Source organism: Marmota flaviventris, chromosome 12 (assembly GCF_047511675.1).
Source record: "Marmota flaviventris isolate mMarFla1 chromosome 12, mMarFla1.hap1, whole genome shotgun sequence".
Classification (NCBI taxonomy): Eukaryota; Metazoa; Chordata; class Mammalia; order Rodentia; family Sciuridae; genus Marmota; species Marmota flaviventris.
In genome coordinates this window covers 16,757,781-16,773,879 of record NC_092509.1, presented here as the reverse complement: position 1 = coordinate 16,773,879, position 16,099 = coordinate 16,757,781, and the positions used below count along the sequence as shown (strand labels likewise).

The window sequence follows — 16,099 nt, the reverse complement described above, 5'->3', positions numbered from 1 at the left end:
TTTTTTTGCCTTAGGTAGTGAGATTCCTAGATGCTTCATTTTATTTGGTATGTAGGGTCTGTCAAAAGGGACACTTTCTGGATTAGTGGAGAAACAGATTAGGAAGTGTTACCCTAAGATATTTGAAAAGAGTGTAGAAAAGATGAAGTAAGAATTGTTAGAGGAAAAAAATCAGAGCGTGTTAGATGAGTTAGTAGCTGTATGAAATGTGAGTAGTGACACGCATTGTTCAGCCTCCACCTGGCCAGTGTGCCTGTCACTCAGTATGCCTAGGCAGTCCTTATGTTCAGAGCAAAAATAGGACACCTGTGTCTGTTCTTGCCCATTTTCTGCTGTGGATTAAGATGCTCAAACAGTTGAGTGATAAAAAAGTTTACTTGGGTAAATTACTTGTGTTGGATATGGCTCAGTGTGGTCTCCCCATTAAAACAGCAAGTCAGGCCCAGGAGGTTGCTGCTCACTGGGTCGTCGTGGGAGCATAGACACAGCTATAGATCTGTCAGTCTTTACTGCTGTGGGCACAGCTCATGTCTGCAGCCCAGCATGTTGGGGAGCAGTAACTGTAAAGTTGTCTCAGGTGCCAGGGTGTTTATTTCCAGATCCTTAACCACTGGGTGGACAGGCACAGCCGTTTGATCTTGTCTTGGCCCCATTTATTCTCCATGAATGAAGTTGAAGTTTAAAAGCCTCAGCCATTTCACATCTCTAATGAGACAATTTATCAAATGCTGGGAGAGTGGGGTCCTCTCTCAATTCTCCTGGGAATACCACTGTGGTCTTAATGTCACTTTTCCCTGCTTTAGATCTTTAGTGTGTTGCGGGGGGGGGGGGGACCTGGAAAAAATAATTTATTTCTTGTGTATCACAGAAGAGTTATGAGTAAAAAGAGAAAAATGAGGACGTTTTCATGAGTTTCTAAGTAATAACCTGAAAGCAAAGTGGTATTAGTTTAACACATTTCTGGCAATAGACACTGGTTTATGTGAACTAAAACCTGTTTGAAATCACAGTAAGTTAAATATTTAATAGAATTGTGTCCCCTTTAAGTATTTTTAGATAATACAATTTCTCGTGCATGTTGGGACCCAGGGTGGTGGCGGAGACTTCGTCAACTTGACCTGGCACCTGGGCAGGAAGGTCCACATGATCTCTGTATTTGAAAGGATTCGTATTTTCCAGTTTTGTTCACTTTTCAAGGAGGTGCTCAGAATCTTACCAGGAGGAACACATGTTTCTGAACAACGTAATCACTGCATTTGGCTTTCCCTGTGTGAGTTTACACTTGGAATTCTGGAGGAAATTATAACATGGAGAATTAAATTTATCCAGACTATAAAAGGTTGCATTACTCATGTACATCAAGGCTCAGTGTAACCTAAATATAACTCCTCAGTGTGTGACATTTCAGTAATTTCTCATTTGGCACAAAGCTAAAGTTCCTAGAATATCTGGGAATGTTCTGTAATTATGAAGTATTTTTAGAAAGAAAGCAATGACAAAATAAACCTAATGAGACTTAGAATACTTTATTCCTGTCACAAAACAAAAGAGAAGTCAGGAGTGGCAGGGTTTGACCTTTGGTTGAGATCCTCAAAGGCCTATGCACGAGACAATAGCTTGAGTGAGTGTGGGGGTGTTTGGAAGAGCTCAGGGCAGAACTGACCCCAGCCATGTTTCCTGATCCTCAGGTAAAGAACTTAAGCTGGATACTGCAGAGACTTCTTTCGTCCAAGTAGTAGAAAGGCTAAAGAGTTTAAAAGCATGCGGTTTCCCTCCACAGTAGGCCATCCTTCTACTTTGTTGTTGAAGCAGAGTTCTAAGTTTCTTTTGTAGATAATTCCACAAATTTCATTATGCCAACAGTTACATAGGGACATTTCCCATGACATAGCCAAGCTGGTTTAAGCAAGGATGCAAAAATCCTGTTGCAGGTTGCTTTTCCCTTTTTCTCCTGCTCTGCTTGCTATGCATCTTGCAAGGTGTGCCTGTGACTCTCACACTGCAGAACCCCTACAAGCTCGGCTCCACCTGAGGATGCTGAGGTCTGAGAGTGTGAACAAGGACAGTGCAGGAAGGTCAGACCTGCCCTGTGCACGTCCCTGCATTACAGGCCAGCTCCATTGTGAGAACCTGGATGACTCATGTTACCAGAACGTATTTATCAAAAGCTTTAAATGATTAGAAATGAAGGGTCTCACGTTCTAAAGTATCTTACCAGTATCAACAGTGGAGCATAACGTACAGTAAGCAGTAGATTTAGTGGAATGTTTTAAACTTAAAGAGGTATATTTGTAAAAATATGTACAGGTTAAAATGTTACAGGAATTATTTAGCAAAATAGAGATGGAAGAATTGAAGAGACCACATAGTACACTTCCAGAAGCAACAGAACAACACGAGATGCATGTTACCTATTTAGAATAAACTTATATTTAAGATATTGGACTTATGGCTTTTCTCATTTTTCAGCTCCAAACATATTATTAGCCTCTAATCCTTTGATGTACTCATCTGCTGACATTGTCACAGCATATTGTAGGGATATATTTTCATTAGCCAGATATTCATAAAGTAACTGCCATTTCCAGAGTGCTTTGGAGTTGAGTAAACATCAATGTTACTTTTGGTGTTTGCTGTTTGTAATAACCACTACATTCTCATCAGATTTCTTGCATCTGTTCCTGCTAAGAAGATAGGAAGTCAACAGGCAATCATGTTCACCCTGGAGATTTGCTTGCTTCTTGGATACATAATTATCAGGGCCTGGCAGTTGTGCATTTTAATTCTAGATTCTGCTAGAATAGCCACTATTGGGATAAATTGCCCTCATTTGTTATGTATAATCCTCCTAAGTGTTTTTGATACTTTTCAAACATGTTCTAAAAGATCACCTCTACCTTTAGGTTGGTGATGTTGGTCCAACCTGGCTGCCTAGGACTGGGACCTCCCTACTGTGCCCACCCCTCTTAGCTGGGGAACTTGAAGCTAGAACTTTATAACTTTAGAGCAGGTCAGCAAGTTTTTCTTAAAAGGCTGAAGAGTAAATATTTTAGGTTCTGTGGTCTACATGGCCCTGTTGGCAACTACTCAGCTCTGTTGTTGAGCACACAGTTGTAGACAAGATGCAAATGAGCATGGCTGTGTGCTAATAAAACTTTATTTATACAAACAGGCGGCAGGAAAACCACTCTCTGTAGTTTGCCAACCCTTAGTTTTTAATCCCTCTGTAGAAAAAACAAAGGTGGGGGGAGGGAAGATGATCTTGAATGAGCTTAGCACCAGGCAGAATGGAGACTTTCAGCTGTGAAGTTCAGAACCACGCCTGCTTTTGATTCTGAGCCACTGCTGCTCAGCTGCATGTCTTGTGTCTGTGGATCTGGTCACAGCATGGGTCTCGCAGGCTTCCTCCTGTCCCGTTTAACCTCGTATTGCTCTCCCTTTCAAGCTGTCCATACCTTGTTGCCCCATCAGTATACTTAAAACACAGGTGTGGGCCTTTCTTCCCTCAAAATGCTTTCATGATTCTCATCTTTAAAAATTGATTATATTTAATTGGACTCTATAAAAATCCAAATAAAAATCTGAGGGCCCCAAAATATCCTAGTCATCCACTTCACAATCCATTCTGCAGGAGGTTGCTGCTCCTTTTGCAGGAATACTTCCTTGATCTGCTCACTTACACGTGAATGATATAATAGGAATACATTGGTTTACATCTGTTTTTTTTTTTTTTCTCAATATTTAAATGCATTTAACTCAAGGTAGTAACAAAGTCATTTGCACCTTTGTGTTCATGAGTTTCATAGCTTCTTTCTTGGAGCTCTTAAGAGAAAAAGACCCACCATAGGGCAGAAAGGCCCAGAGGAACCCTCTGCCTTGCTGCATGAAGGGAGGTCTTGCAGTAATTACCACACGATATGAGAGCTCGGGGTACTGTGGTGTTTCCTTGGTCATGACGCTGAGTGCATCATAGGGCTTCCATTGCAGATCTCAGCTTTATGGGGTCATCACGGTATAAACGTGAAGAAAAACCAGTCAAAATCTGAGGAAAGACATGATTCTGTGGAAGTCGACCTGGACTCAGAACCTGACTGAGAAATGTTTGCATATAGAACCACAAAAGCCTTTTCTGACTGTCTCTTGTCAAAATCTATAGAGGACTTGTATGCAGATCTGAAGGGCAGCTGTTGAGTCGCCATTAACAGTTCAACACAATGTGGGAAAATGAATACGCAGAAGACGAGGTGAAACCAGGGTTGTCCTGTCTTTGAATGATTATTAAAGGCAGCAATATGTTTCCTCAGGTGTGATAGGTGTTTTGAGTCCTAGCTTACATGCCTAGGTTGATCCTCATGTGTATTGTTGCATGTCATCAGGTTGAGGCCAGTTACACCGGCATCCCCTTAGAACCATCAGAAGTAGACCCTGACTCTAGCAAGACTGAGGAGGAAGTTTCACCTTCTGATTATTTGGAAATGGAAGACAGCGTTGATGCTGTGAGTGTCCAGGTGTCCAGCAGCCAAAGGAGGACAGAGTTGGGTGCTCTGACACTACATGGCATGGCGCCCTCCTTTCTACATTGTTCCAAATTCCTCCTAGCATGAATTGTTTTTTTGTCTAGATCATGTCTGAGGAAGTTGTTAAGTCAGGGGAGGGATTTACACTTGAGAAACCAGGCTCAGCCCCTCTGAGGTCCAGCAAATCTCTTGAACAGCTTGGGCCTACGTCCCTCTGGGGTTTTGTAGCCTCCCATAGGGGCAGCCTAGGAGTTGGGACACTGGAGCAGCCTGCGAGGAGAAATAGACAAATCCTGTCTCCTTGCTTCTCTCACCTGAAAGTGCTCACCTGGCTGCCTGGTTCTGTATCCCCAAGTAGAAGCAGTCTGCCACCTGTCAGGAAACGGGAGCATATTTATTCTGGCTCTCACTGAACAGTGGTGGTGGCTTTAATCCACCTAGGGATCCTAGGGATCGGATGTTCTTTATGCAAAGTTAGGTTCCTTTGAGAGCTTTATTTATTATCTGATGTCAATTAGTGGAACACAGTCACGTTGCTTTCTACACATTAAAACGGGATTTTTGACTTTGCATCTCTTAAAAGTCATTTGGAGACCAAAAATTAATTAACATGGTCTACAAGTGGGATCTGTCACCCTTGGCCACTTGGGACTCTGTCATAGTTAGAATTGATGTTTCTTTTGAGCCTGTGTTAGAAGTGTAGCACTTTACCGCTGCTTGTCAGTGTTTATGAATTGATTCATTCATACTTGTTGAACTCTTTCTCCAACACTTGTTGAGCTTGGCAGGTGTGGGCAGGGTGTTCTGTAGCTTCAGCACCTCAGGAACATCTTCTCTAACTGAACCCATTAGGGAGCTGGAGTGAGCAGAGACCTACAGGAGCACATGGTTAGGAAGGAGTCAAGTTGGGGAAGTTGAGGAATCACCCAGGTAAGTTCATGCAGGGCCAGCCAACACCCAGAAGTGGGTCATGGCCAAGAAGCAGCTGGGCAGACAGAGTGGACCGTTTTGGTGTGAGTGATAGACTGAGGACCCGTAAGGGGCAGGGAGTGATCCTGGTAATCATGGTCAAAGTAACTTGCAGATACTGTGATTAAATGGTTGAATGATGCTGTCTTCTAATCTTTGTGTTGCTTATATCTTACGTTCTAGATTGTGAAGCAACCCACGTCAACTGCTCAGAGTAGTAAATTAGAGTAGCTGAGATGGAACCTCCCAGTGGGAAAGTCTGCAGACCATTAGGGGGAAGTGGAGGTAAAGGTCTTAGAGATGGTTGTAGGGGTGGATTCACAGTGCAGGTGACAGCTGGCGTGGGGCTTGAAGAATGGCTGCCGTTTTTCCTCTTAGTTTTAAAAGCCCATGAAACGCATCTAAAGAACAGCGGGTAACTTTTGCTCAGAAGAAATGAACTCGTCATGAGAGTCCTCAATTTTCAAAATGCATGTGTATTTCCTTGGCCTTGTGCTGGAGCTGATGAGCTCTTGAGTCCTTGAACCTGCCCTTCCAGCCTGAGCCCACTGTTTCTTGCTCCTCGGCAAGCGCTGCTAGAGCCTCTCTGTGTGCGACATTCTTTTAGGTAGTCCTCTCGGAAGGTGGCTCCCCACTTGGTGCAGGAGTGCTGCCCTCCGGCACAGCAGGCACAGGGTGGCACCACAGCGGCAGCTTCCTGGTCACCTCAGTGGCCAGCTGCTGGGTTTGTCATCCTGCAGTTAGGACTTACGGGAGGAGCTCAAAGGGAGAGAGACGTGAGGTGACATATAAATTAATTTGGAAAGCACTTTGAGTCTCCCAGCTGTCCCTGTTGCTATTTTTTAAGTCACCAGATGTACAGGAATCATTTTCCCCACCTTCAAAGTGGGCACAGTGCCCAGTGCAGAGCCTGACCGAGTCCCCGACGGTGCAGCCTGCTGACGTGCAGAGTCCCCGGAATCAGCTGGAGGTGCAGTGAGCTCATACTCTAGCCACTATCGTGTTAGGGGCCTGGTTTCAAATTTTATTCATCCTACAGTAGCATCTGTGTGTTCTCACTTGAAGTGAGAATACTGCTTGGCCGCGAGGAGATGGAGTTCTGGAGACTAGTTCATCTTGAAGCGTGAACTGAAGCCTGTTTGGTGGGCGTGCGGATGGGAAGTGGTGAAGAGGATAAAGATGGTCCTGAGTGTCAAGGCAGCCTGAGCAATATGAATGAGCCTTTCCTTCCCCCATCTTCATGGCCTCCAGGTGGGGCGCCCTGCCCTTCCACACCTCCCTGTTTGGCACGCACAGGTCCACTCCCGCTAATCTCCCCCACATGTGCCTGTTATAGCAGAGCCCACACTCTGGTGGTTTAAACAGTGGGCATGTGTGCGTTCATAGTTCTGCAGGCAGGAAACCTGACATTTAAGCACAGGCAGGATTGGTTTCTCCGAGGCACCTCTTGGCTGGTTGGTGGCCGCCATCCCCATATCCTCACATGTCCTCTGTGTGTTCTGATCTTTATAAGGACCCCAGTCACAATAGGTTGGAGTCTACCCTCACAGCTTTATTTTGCTTAATAGGGGACCGGTTTAACGTCCCTGCCTCCAAATACACACATTCTGAGCCCTGCTGAGAGGCAGGGCTTCAACCTGTGGATCTGGGGACACAGTTCCACCCCTAATGGGGGATGTTCTTGGTAAGGGACATGCTGAAGGGTCTGTTCCAGAGGCTGATGACACCTATCACACCCTCAGACATTCCAGGATCCAGACTGTGTGAAAGCTGCGAGTGATGGGCTGCGCTCATGGCTTTGTATGGCATATGGTGTCTGTACCCAGTGCGTGTCTGCATGCCTGATGACCCAGTTTGGATGCTTATGCATACTTATTAATTCTCGCTGTGTTAGTAGGTGTCATCTGCCTATCATAGAACAGAAAACAGACACATCAGTCTGGGAACTGGGTTACATACCTGGTGCCAGATGCCTCAGCCTTTGGGCTCAAGTCCCCAAGAGCTGCTGGGGGTATTATATGCAAGTGGAGATGAGCTGATCGCCTTGGGTTGCAACATTTGAAACCACCCCAGGAACACAGACGAATCTTTCCCAGCTGTCATTCAATATATGCAAGCTGACTTCTACAGTCTGCAAATACAGAATCTGTGAATAATGAAGACAGATTTGCCTACTTGCTGAAATTTGTGATGCCCAAAACAATATTTGGCCTTCATAGGCATGCACGGAGCCTCAAAAAATTGTATGATGCACATGTTCCCATCAGAGGTTCAGCAAGACGGCCTCAGCCTCTGGGCTCAGTTCTCAGACTGTGAGCATCCTTGTTACAGTCTGTTTAGTGCCTTGGTTTTCTGCTTCACAGTTTTGGGCTTTTTTGGTTTAACTATATAAAACAGCCTCCAAGTATATGACTGGAGTGGGCAGGAAAGGGAGCCTGTGCCGGAGGAGTGCCACTTTCAGCCACAAAAGATAATGTGCTCCTGACATACTGAATATTACAAAGGAGATCTCTAGAGTTTCTAATAAGAATTAGTGAATCAGAATTAGTAATGTAATTCTCATTACTAAAACAAGATTATGAAATGCATTGATAGTCTCTATTAGGCATGCCATCCTTGAGGCTTTATTTAGTAAATGTGAACACTGTTCTGTCATTCAGCCCTTAAGTTCTTTACCATCAATGCTGAAAAGGAAAAGCTTATTTCATTGGAGTATAACACACCACTTAATACACATTAGTTTATAAACATTTTTTTGTATAACAACTCAGTATTATCCATACTAAAATAATAAATTACTGGCTATTTCTTGACGCCTTTACTGAGAAACATCCTAAGAGCTCTTCATGTGTGAGCTTGTTGAATCTACCCCACTATCCGCCAAAGTTGTGGCCATTATTGTTCCCATGTGATGGATAAGAAAACTGAGACAGGTTAAGCTGCTTAGCGAGATCTCTAGGAATTTGCAGAGCTGGCATTTGAATGACAGGCCCTCTGGTGCCAAAGTTTGATCTCATTACTGCCTCTGATGTCACAGACAAAAACCACTCAACAAACACCTTTCTCATGCTGTCTTGTCCAATGGCTTAAAATGTTTTAGTGACTCATTAATAACGTGGCTCCTTGTGAAATCGCCTGAAGATTGCCCTAACTTTGTTGCCTTTGGAACAGTATAAACTACCTTAAAGATGGTCTTGGTGCAGGGGTTTGTGGCTATCATTCAGAGCCACCCTTCTGTATGGTGATTTGCGAATATGCACACCTCATCCAGACTCTTCTAGGATGTGGCTTTTTTGAAGCCCTGTTGCGTAGCCTTTCCAACAACTGTCAAGATCATCGGAAAACCTCACAATGTGCTTCTTTACAGAAAATCATTCTGCACCTCCTGACGTAACCACATACACCTCAGAACACTCCATACAGGTGGAGAGGCCGCAGGGCTCCACCACATCCCGAACAGCACCAAAGTACGGCAATGCTGAGCTCATGGAGACTGGGGACGGTAGGTCTTTGAGACTTCTTTCTTTCGCTAGCTCCTACTGTGCCATGCTTTGCCTTTCTGTGCCCATGACTGGATATGCTGTGTCTAGATTTACAGTCAGTTCATTGACTCTAATCATCATTCTTTATTAACCTGCCATAGAGCTTCCTTCATTATGGGGCCACAGGAAATACAAATCATTCCCACATTGTCCAGGAGTAATGTTACGGAAGCCTGTCATGAGAAGAAAAAGAAATTTTATGAGATGCTGATATTATTGCTAATGAAAAACCATTGTTGTTTCAGCAATTAAGAAATTAGAGTTCAAGTGCTAAGACTGTGAACAGTTACTTAGAAGGGAAAGATGAAGTTAAATGTATAAAAATTTGACAGCTGTTGGCAGAATGGTGCTTTAGCTCTTGAAAGAAGCTCTTTTTCTCCAATCTGGACAAACATTATGAATGATATAATAAAATACAGAGGGTTCACCTTGGCTCCTTTTATTTGTAATCTTGTATGTTCTAGTGAAAGTGACTATTTCTATTACCCAACCCAAAGCAGCAGGACTTGGACACAATAGCTTTATTAGGGACACTTGGACACAATACCTTTATTACGGACATGGCCTTTTTGCTGTGATCTTCCTCTTAAGTCTCAGTGATGCCCTGGTCATAAAAGTTAGAATCTGCAGTAAAGTTATTATTCTTTGTTTTTTAAAGATGATCAGCCTAGTGTTGATGAGCCATATTCTCACTGTGTTTGTGTCCTTGTGTATCTCTGATTCATAATTACATAGAACGTCCAGGTCCCAGGTGGTGTGCCCTCTTTTGCATAGTCAAAGTTGGAAAGCCAACTTTGAGCTGTCCAGTTTCCAATTATGGCTGGTTTTCATTGAATTTTTTTTTTTTTAAGTTGTACACAATACCTTTATTATGTGGTACTGAGGATCAAACCCAGTGCCTCACACATGCTAGGCAAGCACTCTGCCACTGAGTCACAACCCCATCTCTCCTTGAATGCTTTTCAGTTTGCTTTAGTTCTTTGATCAAAACTTTTATTAAATAGCTCGTTGTTGATCTTATCATTTTAATAATCCTGTCACCTTTGCTTTTGTTCATCCAGGTAAGTCCTGAAGCATACATTGGGAAGTCCCTGGTTTCTCATGCTGTGACACCACCCTCCTCGGAATCACCTGTGGACCTTTGTTAGAACAAGTGATTCATTAGGTTCTGGTCATGCCACAACCTAATGAATCAGAAGCTCTGGGTGGTCCAGGAACAGTTTTTCCTTATGTGTTCTAAACTATGCTTGGGATCCACTGGCCTTCTGAAATGACCTTTGATTCATCAGAACCAAATTAAGTGGAACTATTTAATGGGAAAAAATGTTATTTTCATGTTAAGAATTGTGGATTGTACATTGTCCCGTTATCTTTAAAACTGTGTGAAGTATTTAATGTCCCAATTCTTTTAAATTTTTTTTAGTTGTAGTTGGACACAATATATTTATTTTTATGTGGTGCTGAGGATCAAACCTAGTGCCTCACATGTGCAAGGTGGGTGCTCTACCACTGAGCTACAGCCCCAGCCCTTAATGTCCCAATTCTTAAAGTGCCATGCAGTGTTTCAAGACTGCCTACTAATATTTTATTTGATAGACAACTTTCCTTAGGTTCCATCCTTTTTTACTTCTCAATTTTGCTTGTTACACCTGTGATGCTCGGATCATCTACTCCGTGATTCCTATTTTTCAGGAGTACCAGTAAGTAGCCGGGTATCAGCAAAAATTCAGCAGCTTGTCAATACCCTCAAACGGCCTAAGCGACCGCCTTTGCGAGAATTCTTTGTTGATGACTTTGAAGAGTTGTTAGAAGGTACAAGAAACCCTTTCCCTTTTGGTTCCTTCCAGGTATTCCTCTGGTTCCATAAACACTGATATTTTTTTTTTTCAACAAAGCTGTTTTATTTTTTAACGAGTGATAATCTTGGCAATCACTGAATGATGGAGATCTAGGGGAGAGTGTAGGTTCTGTATCAGCAGGTGAGCTGAGTATCTCAGTTGGCCAGAGTGCCAATATCCGTGGGTTGCCACCCTTGGCAAAATATGGGCTCATAGAACGAGCCAGACCTCTATTTAAGGGCTCTGAGATGATAGAAATGCAGAACTAACTTCCAGAAACCCTTAGCTCTCAGCAGAGCAGCTCTCCGTGAGCTTGTGTGAGGCCTGTGGAGGACACGGGGCAGCGGGCTCTGCTTTCCTCCTCTTCCTGCCGCTCCGCCCTTGGGGGCTGGTGTCCTGGCCACAGAATGTTTTGAGTGTCCTCGCATACAACCTAACAGAAGATCTTGTTGTATCAAACCTGAACTCCTTGTTTTCTTGTTAAATTGCAAGTAAGGTGGCTGATTTTTTTGGCCAGCAGATGGTAGTGGTCAATCATACAAGAGAAGGGAGAAACCTTGACCAGAAATGTAGGAACTCATTTGGTCCTTCCATGTCTAGAGCATGGGGAAGACCATGTTCTAGTCGTGATGTGTTTGTTTAGTTTTACTCAAGAAAATACTTGCTCTGTGTTCTTGATAGTAAAAGTAGTCAAAGAAAATTCGTATTTACATCTGAGTATTTAAAGGTAAAATGTAACTTTCCAAGATTGGAACTGTTGGGAGTCTGGAATCACTGTGTGATAAAAATTTAAATTTTTAAGCATAGGGGTTTAAATCATGAACTCTGGGCTGGTACAATATACTATTTTGCCTTTTGTCAGTTTCCAAATGTGCTTGGGTCTGCCCGAGTTCTCCACCCACCTTTTTGCCTTGGAAATTATAAGAATTAAATATTTGATAACTTCATGAGGGTAATATATAGATCATGACCCTGAATCTAGAGAAGTACGTTTCTAACAAATTTATACCTTAAATATGAACTACTTGGCTTCTTCAAGAGTAAAAAGCAGTCATACTAACACAGATGCATTGTTCTTGAAAACTCTTTGTGTTGAAATGTATTTAGTTCAACAACCCGATCCAAACCAACCAAAGCCTGAGGGAGCCCAGATGCTGGCGATGCGAGGGGAGCAGTTGGGGGTTGTCACGAACTGGCCGCCCTCCCTGGAAGCTGCATTGCAGCGATGGGGGACCATCTCACCAAAGGCTCCCTGCCTGACCACCATGGACACAAATGGAAAACCCCTGTACATCCTCACTTACGGTAATCCTGGGTACACCTGTCTCTTGCATGGTTCCCCTGTACAGGACTGCTGAATGCAGGGGAGGGATCCATTGTCAGGATGGCTACTGTGTAGCTGTGCTGCCTTACGTGGCTCTGGTGTGGAAATAGATGGAACCTAATAGAACTTGTAGGCAGATCATTTGTTAGTAGTTCATTTTTTTTTTTTAATCCAGGTGCATAAAGCAGTGATCATAATGCTAATAAGTTGTTAGATTTTACTTCTTGGATATACACATGATTTTCATGAATACTTTTCACAAGGATAGATGGAGAATATGTTCATTCTTTGACATGGGATTGGGTCATAACTCTAAAAGATACAATCCTGAATACAATACAATCCTGAATCCCACATTGAAAGATCAAAACCTTTGACGTCTAAAACCTGAAAAGAGCAAAATCCCAAACACAGGAATCTGGAAAAAAGTTTTAAAGTTGTTTCTAAAAGACATTTGTTTACATTTTTTTTTTAAAAAAAGAGTAATTTGAGAAACATTAAAACACGGATGGAATATTTCATAGGCTACTTTACACAAGAAGATAGAGAATATACATATTTTCCAAGCATAAACATTCAGGTTTACTCACACAAGAGGATGAACCGTATTCACAAAGAAATAGGTCATAGAGCACAACACACAAATACATGTCACCATGGTAGGTCATTGTGTGCACCCAGCTTTATAACAGTGATCATCTGAAATACCAAGTTGGGCCACTAAGTCAGAAGAACACTCAAAAATCTCCATGGGTGGCTACTGTACTGAGAACTGGAGAAATTTAATCCATCACAGATGGAAACGTACAGAAAGGACGTCTCTTTGAGAAAACCTCAGCATTTTTATGTACATGGTGCTTACACAGAAAGCCAGTGCTGTGATAATGCACTTTCACCATCAAATGTGGTAAACACATAAGTTAGGACTTTCTCCAAGACTTGATGTAATTTTTATCTCCACTGTAGGAGGTGATGCAGTGCATAGGATAGAAAAATGTAAAAATGCTGACCATTTTAAACAGTGGGAAAGCTGAAAGCTCTTGAGGAGCCCGAGGGGGCTGCTTGTCTTGATTCCTACAGTCGAAAAGTCTGGCGAGCTTGGGGTTCTGTGTGTTGATGTGTTTTGCAGTGCTGGGGAGCAAGCCCAGGGCCTTGCACATGTGGGACAAGTGCTGTGTGACTGAACTACACCCCTATCCTGTCCTGCAGTTCTAACCTCCAAGGCAGCAGAGGAGAAAAGTATTCCAGCTCTGAGACCAATTCACCTTCCCTCTGTTCCTCTCCATAGAATTTGCCTTTTACCAAATGGCCTTCTCCCCCTGCCACACTGAGAGTAGTGGTTTCCAGATTAAGGCTTTCAGAACTTCATCATTTTGAGATTTTAGTCTTTCAGGATTGTGACTTTTTGGAGATTTCAGACTTTAAGGATTTTGGACTTTCCAAATTTTTAACATTCAGTATTAAATCTGGTGGAATTATGATTGGCATTGCTTTGACATAAATCTCTCTGAAGAAGGAAAGTCTGTATCCGTGGTACTTTCTCGGAATGCCAGAGAAACAAGCTTCCCATAATTCTTCAGTAGGATTCATGCAGTCTGTAAACTTCTTGCAAGTTGCTAGCTGTTCACAGCTAAGGCACCATGGAGAAAGCAAATTGTCAGGCCTGTTACACTAGCTGCTTGTTTGCCAAAAAGCAAATTTAATAACTAGTAGACCAGACGGTTCATAGTATGGCTGCATGTGTGAGATTAGATGACCTGTTTTTAGCTTTTGGTTCTGTTTTTTTAACAACACTTTTGATTGTTATAAGAAAAGATTTTTACATCAGCCATCAAGGCCAGATGTTATGTCACGGAAATCTAAGTAGAGTCCAGCTTTTTGAGGGTGGGGTACCTGGAGGTGTGAGCTGTGGACCTGTGCATTTCATGGACCTAAGTAGGATTTTGATTTGGGAGCATGTGCTTCATGGCCTCTTTGTTCTCATGACTTTGTTGGGCAGTTTCAAATGGATAGATATCACCCATGGTTGAGTATAAGCTTGACTTATCCTTTTTTAAATCATGCTCTTGGAGACAAGTTTATTAGTCAAAAACATAGAAGAATTTTCTGAAAGTCTCTTTTCCAGCCAGATTTGGCCTTGAGTTAGTTGTGTTTGCACTCCCTGCCTCATAACAGCTGAGCGCACTGAGGCTCATGGCCTATGGGAAATCCTGGGGCCAATGTGTGCCTGGAAGGATCATGTGTCCTCACTGACCACCAGCACCTACTGTGCATGGCAAGGTCTTCAGGCTTGGGAGGTCAAAGATGAATACCAGTTCTCCAGAGGCTCAGAATCTAGATTAGAAGTATAAGGTTAAGATGAATTGGAGATAGGAGAGAGATTGAATGTTACATCTGAAATTTGTCCAAGCATCACATAAACAAAACATTTGAACTCTTTTAAATTAGTCTGTTGTATTTTAACCTACTATTGGTCATATACTGTGGGTCAAGTTCAATTCTTGTTTAATAGAGGAAATTAAAGAATTTCCAAATATAAGATTGTAACTTATCAGGGTTGGCTAATTCAGTGAGTATTGAAAAGTAGTTATCTGTGTAGAAACTCTGGAACAGACAGATGTTATGATTTCATATTGCTAAAAAGATTCAGAAAAAGTCATGTTTGGTACAATTGAAGAATTATTTAAAGTCTTGTGGTCCCTTCAACCCCCCAATTTAGCTTCTTGCTTGTCATAGGGAAGAAGAATCCCCAAGTAAGAAACTTGGGGGGTTTAATTGAAAATCCAGACAATAACGTACTCCTCCATACAGTTTCTTCACCAGTTGGTCTGACCTGGCAGAGAACATTCTAGTATCCCCTTCCAACCCTATGATAGTTTTAGTTTATTATCTGTAAATTAATTTTCCTTATATACAAAGTAAACACTCATGTTCATCTCTTTCTTGTTTTGAGTTTATTAGGTGTTTCCGGGAATTTAGAAGCCTGAGCTAGAAAAGCACAGGGCAGTCCTTTCTGCAACCTTGTCCGTGTTTGGAATTGTTAATAGTACATGTCTCAAGTTCCAGGGCTGCTGTGCTCCGGGTAGCTCTGGGGTGTGCTTCACTGTGCCGCTTCCCTCCTCAATAGTCAGTCTCTGGGCAATTGCCTGTTCTTCTTCCACATGTGAGTGAAGTTCAAATTAATATGTAATAAAGAGCACTTGAGCACTTGCACCCCTCCTTGCCAAGAGCTGTGGCATCTCTAGTTTATATCAGCAACTTATTCTCCCTTTTCTGCGAGAAACACAAAGTGTAACTATTGAAGTATTGAAGAATTTTGCCAAAAGTGTAGGGTTTTTTTTTTTTTTTTTTGCTCTTTAGTAACTCTTTCCTAAAAACTTGATTTTATATGAATTTGATATTAAGCTTAAGATTTATCAACCGAGAATGCAGCTGAAACGTGAGTGAACCATAATGGTGCTACTGATTGTAGTGGATTCACAACTCCTTTTTTGTTTATGGAAGATTCTGTTAAACTATAGTAATGTTAACATTGAATTCTGATGGCACGAAGTATTTAGGGGAAAACCTTACTCCCTAAGTTACTTCTGAAGGGCTGAGAGGTATTGATAGGGAGAAGAAAAATCCCCCAATAAAATGCCAAACGATTTCCAAGCAACCAGTCTTGAACTACAGTGTTGAGATGAGGAGTTGAAAATGGAATAGGACCTGAATAAAATTTTATATCCATTAATTAAGTGCTCTAGATTTTTACTAACATCTCTAGATTTTTACTAAAATAAGTACTCTTTGAGATTTATTAAAGTTTGCTTATGACACTAATAAAATCAAGAAATGTTTGTTGAGTACATACCACGAGCCAGGAACTGCCCTATGAATTGGAGCAAAGAAGAAACAGTCTTTGCTCTC

General features: G+C 42.3%; 1 protein-coding gene across 4 annotated transcripts in view; it reads left to right on the top strand.

The window, feature by feature from the left end:
• Positions 1 to 16,099, top strand: part of Dip2c (disco interacting protein 2 homolog C) — a 367,804-nt gene that overhangs the window by 228,957 nt on the left and 122,748 nt on the right. For all 4 annotated transcript variants that reach the window (XM_071619869.1, XM_071619867.1, XM_071619868.1 and 1 more), the window contains 3 exons: positions 8,854 to 8,988; positions 10,721 to 10,840; positions 11,974 to 12,171. In XM_071619869.1, coding sequence (XP_071475970.1) covers positions 8,854 to 8,988; positions 10,721 to 10,840; positions 11,974 to 12,171 — 453 coding nt within the window. The remainder of the gene's footprint in view (positions 1 to 8,853; positions 8,989 to 10,720; positions 10,841 to 11,973; positions 12,172 to 16,099) is intronic.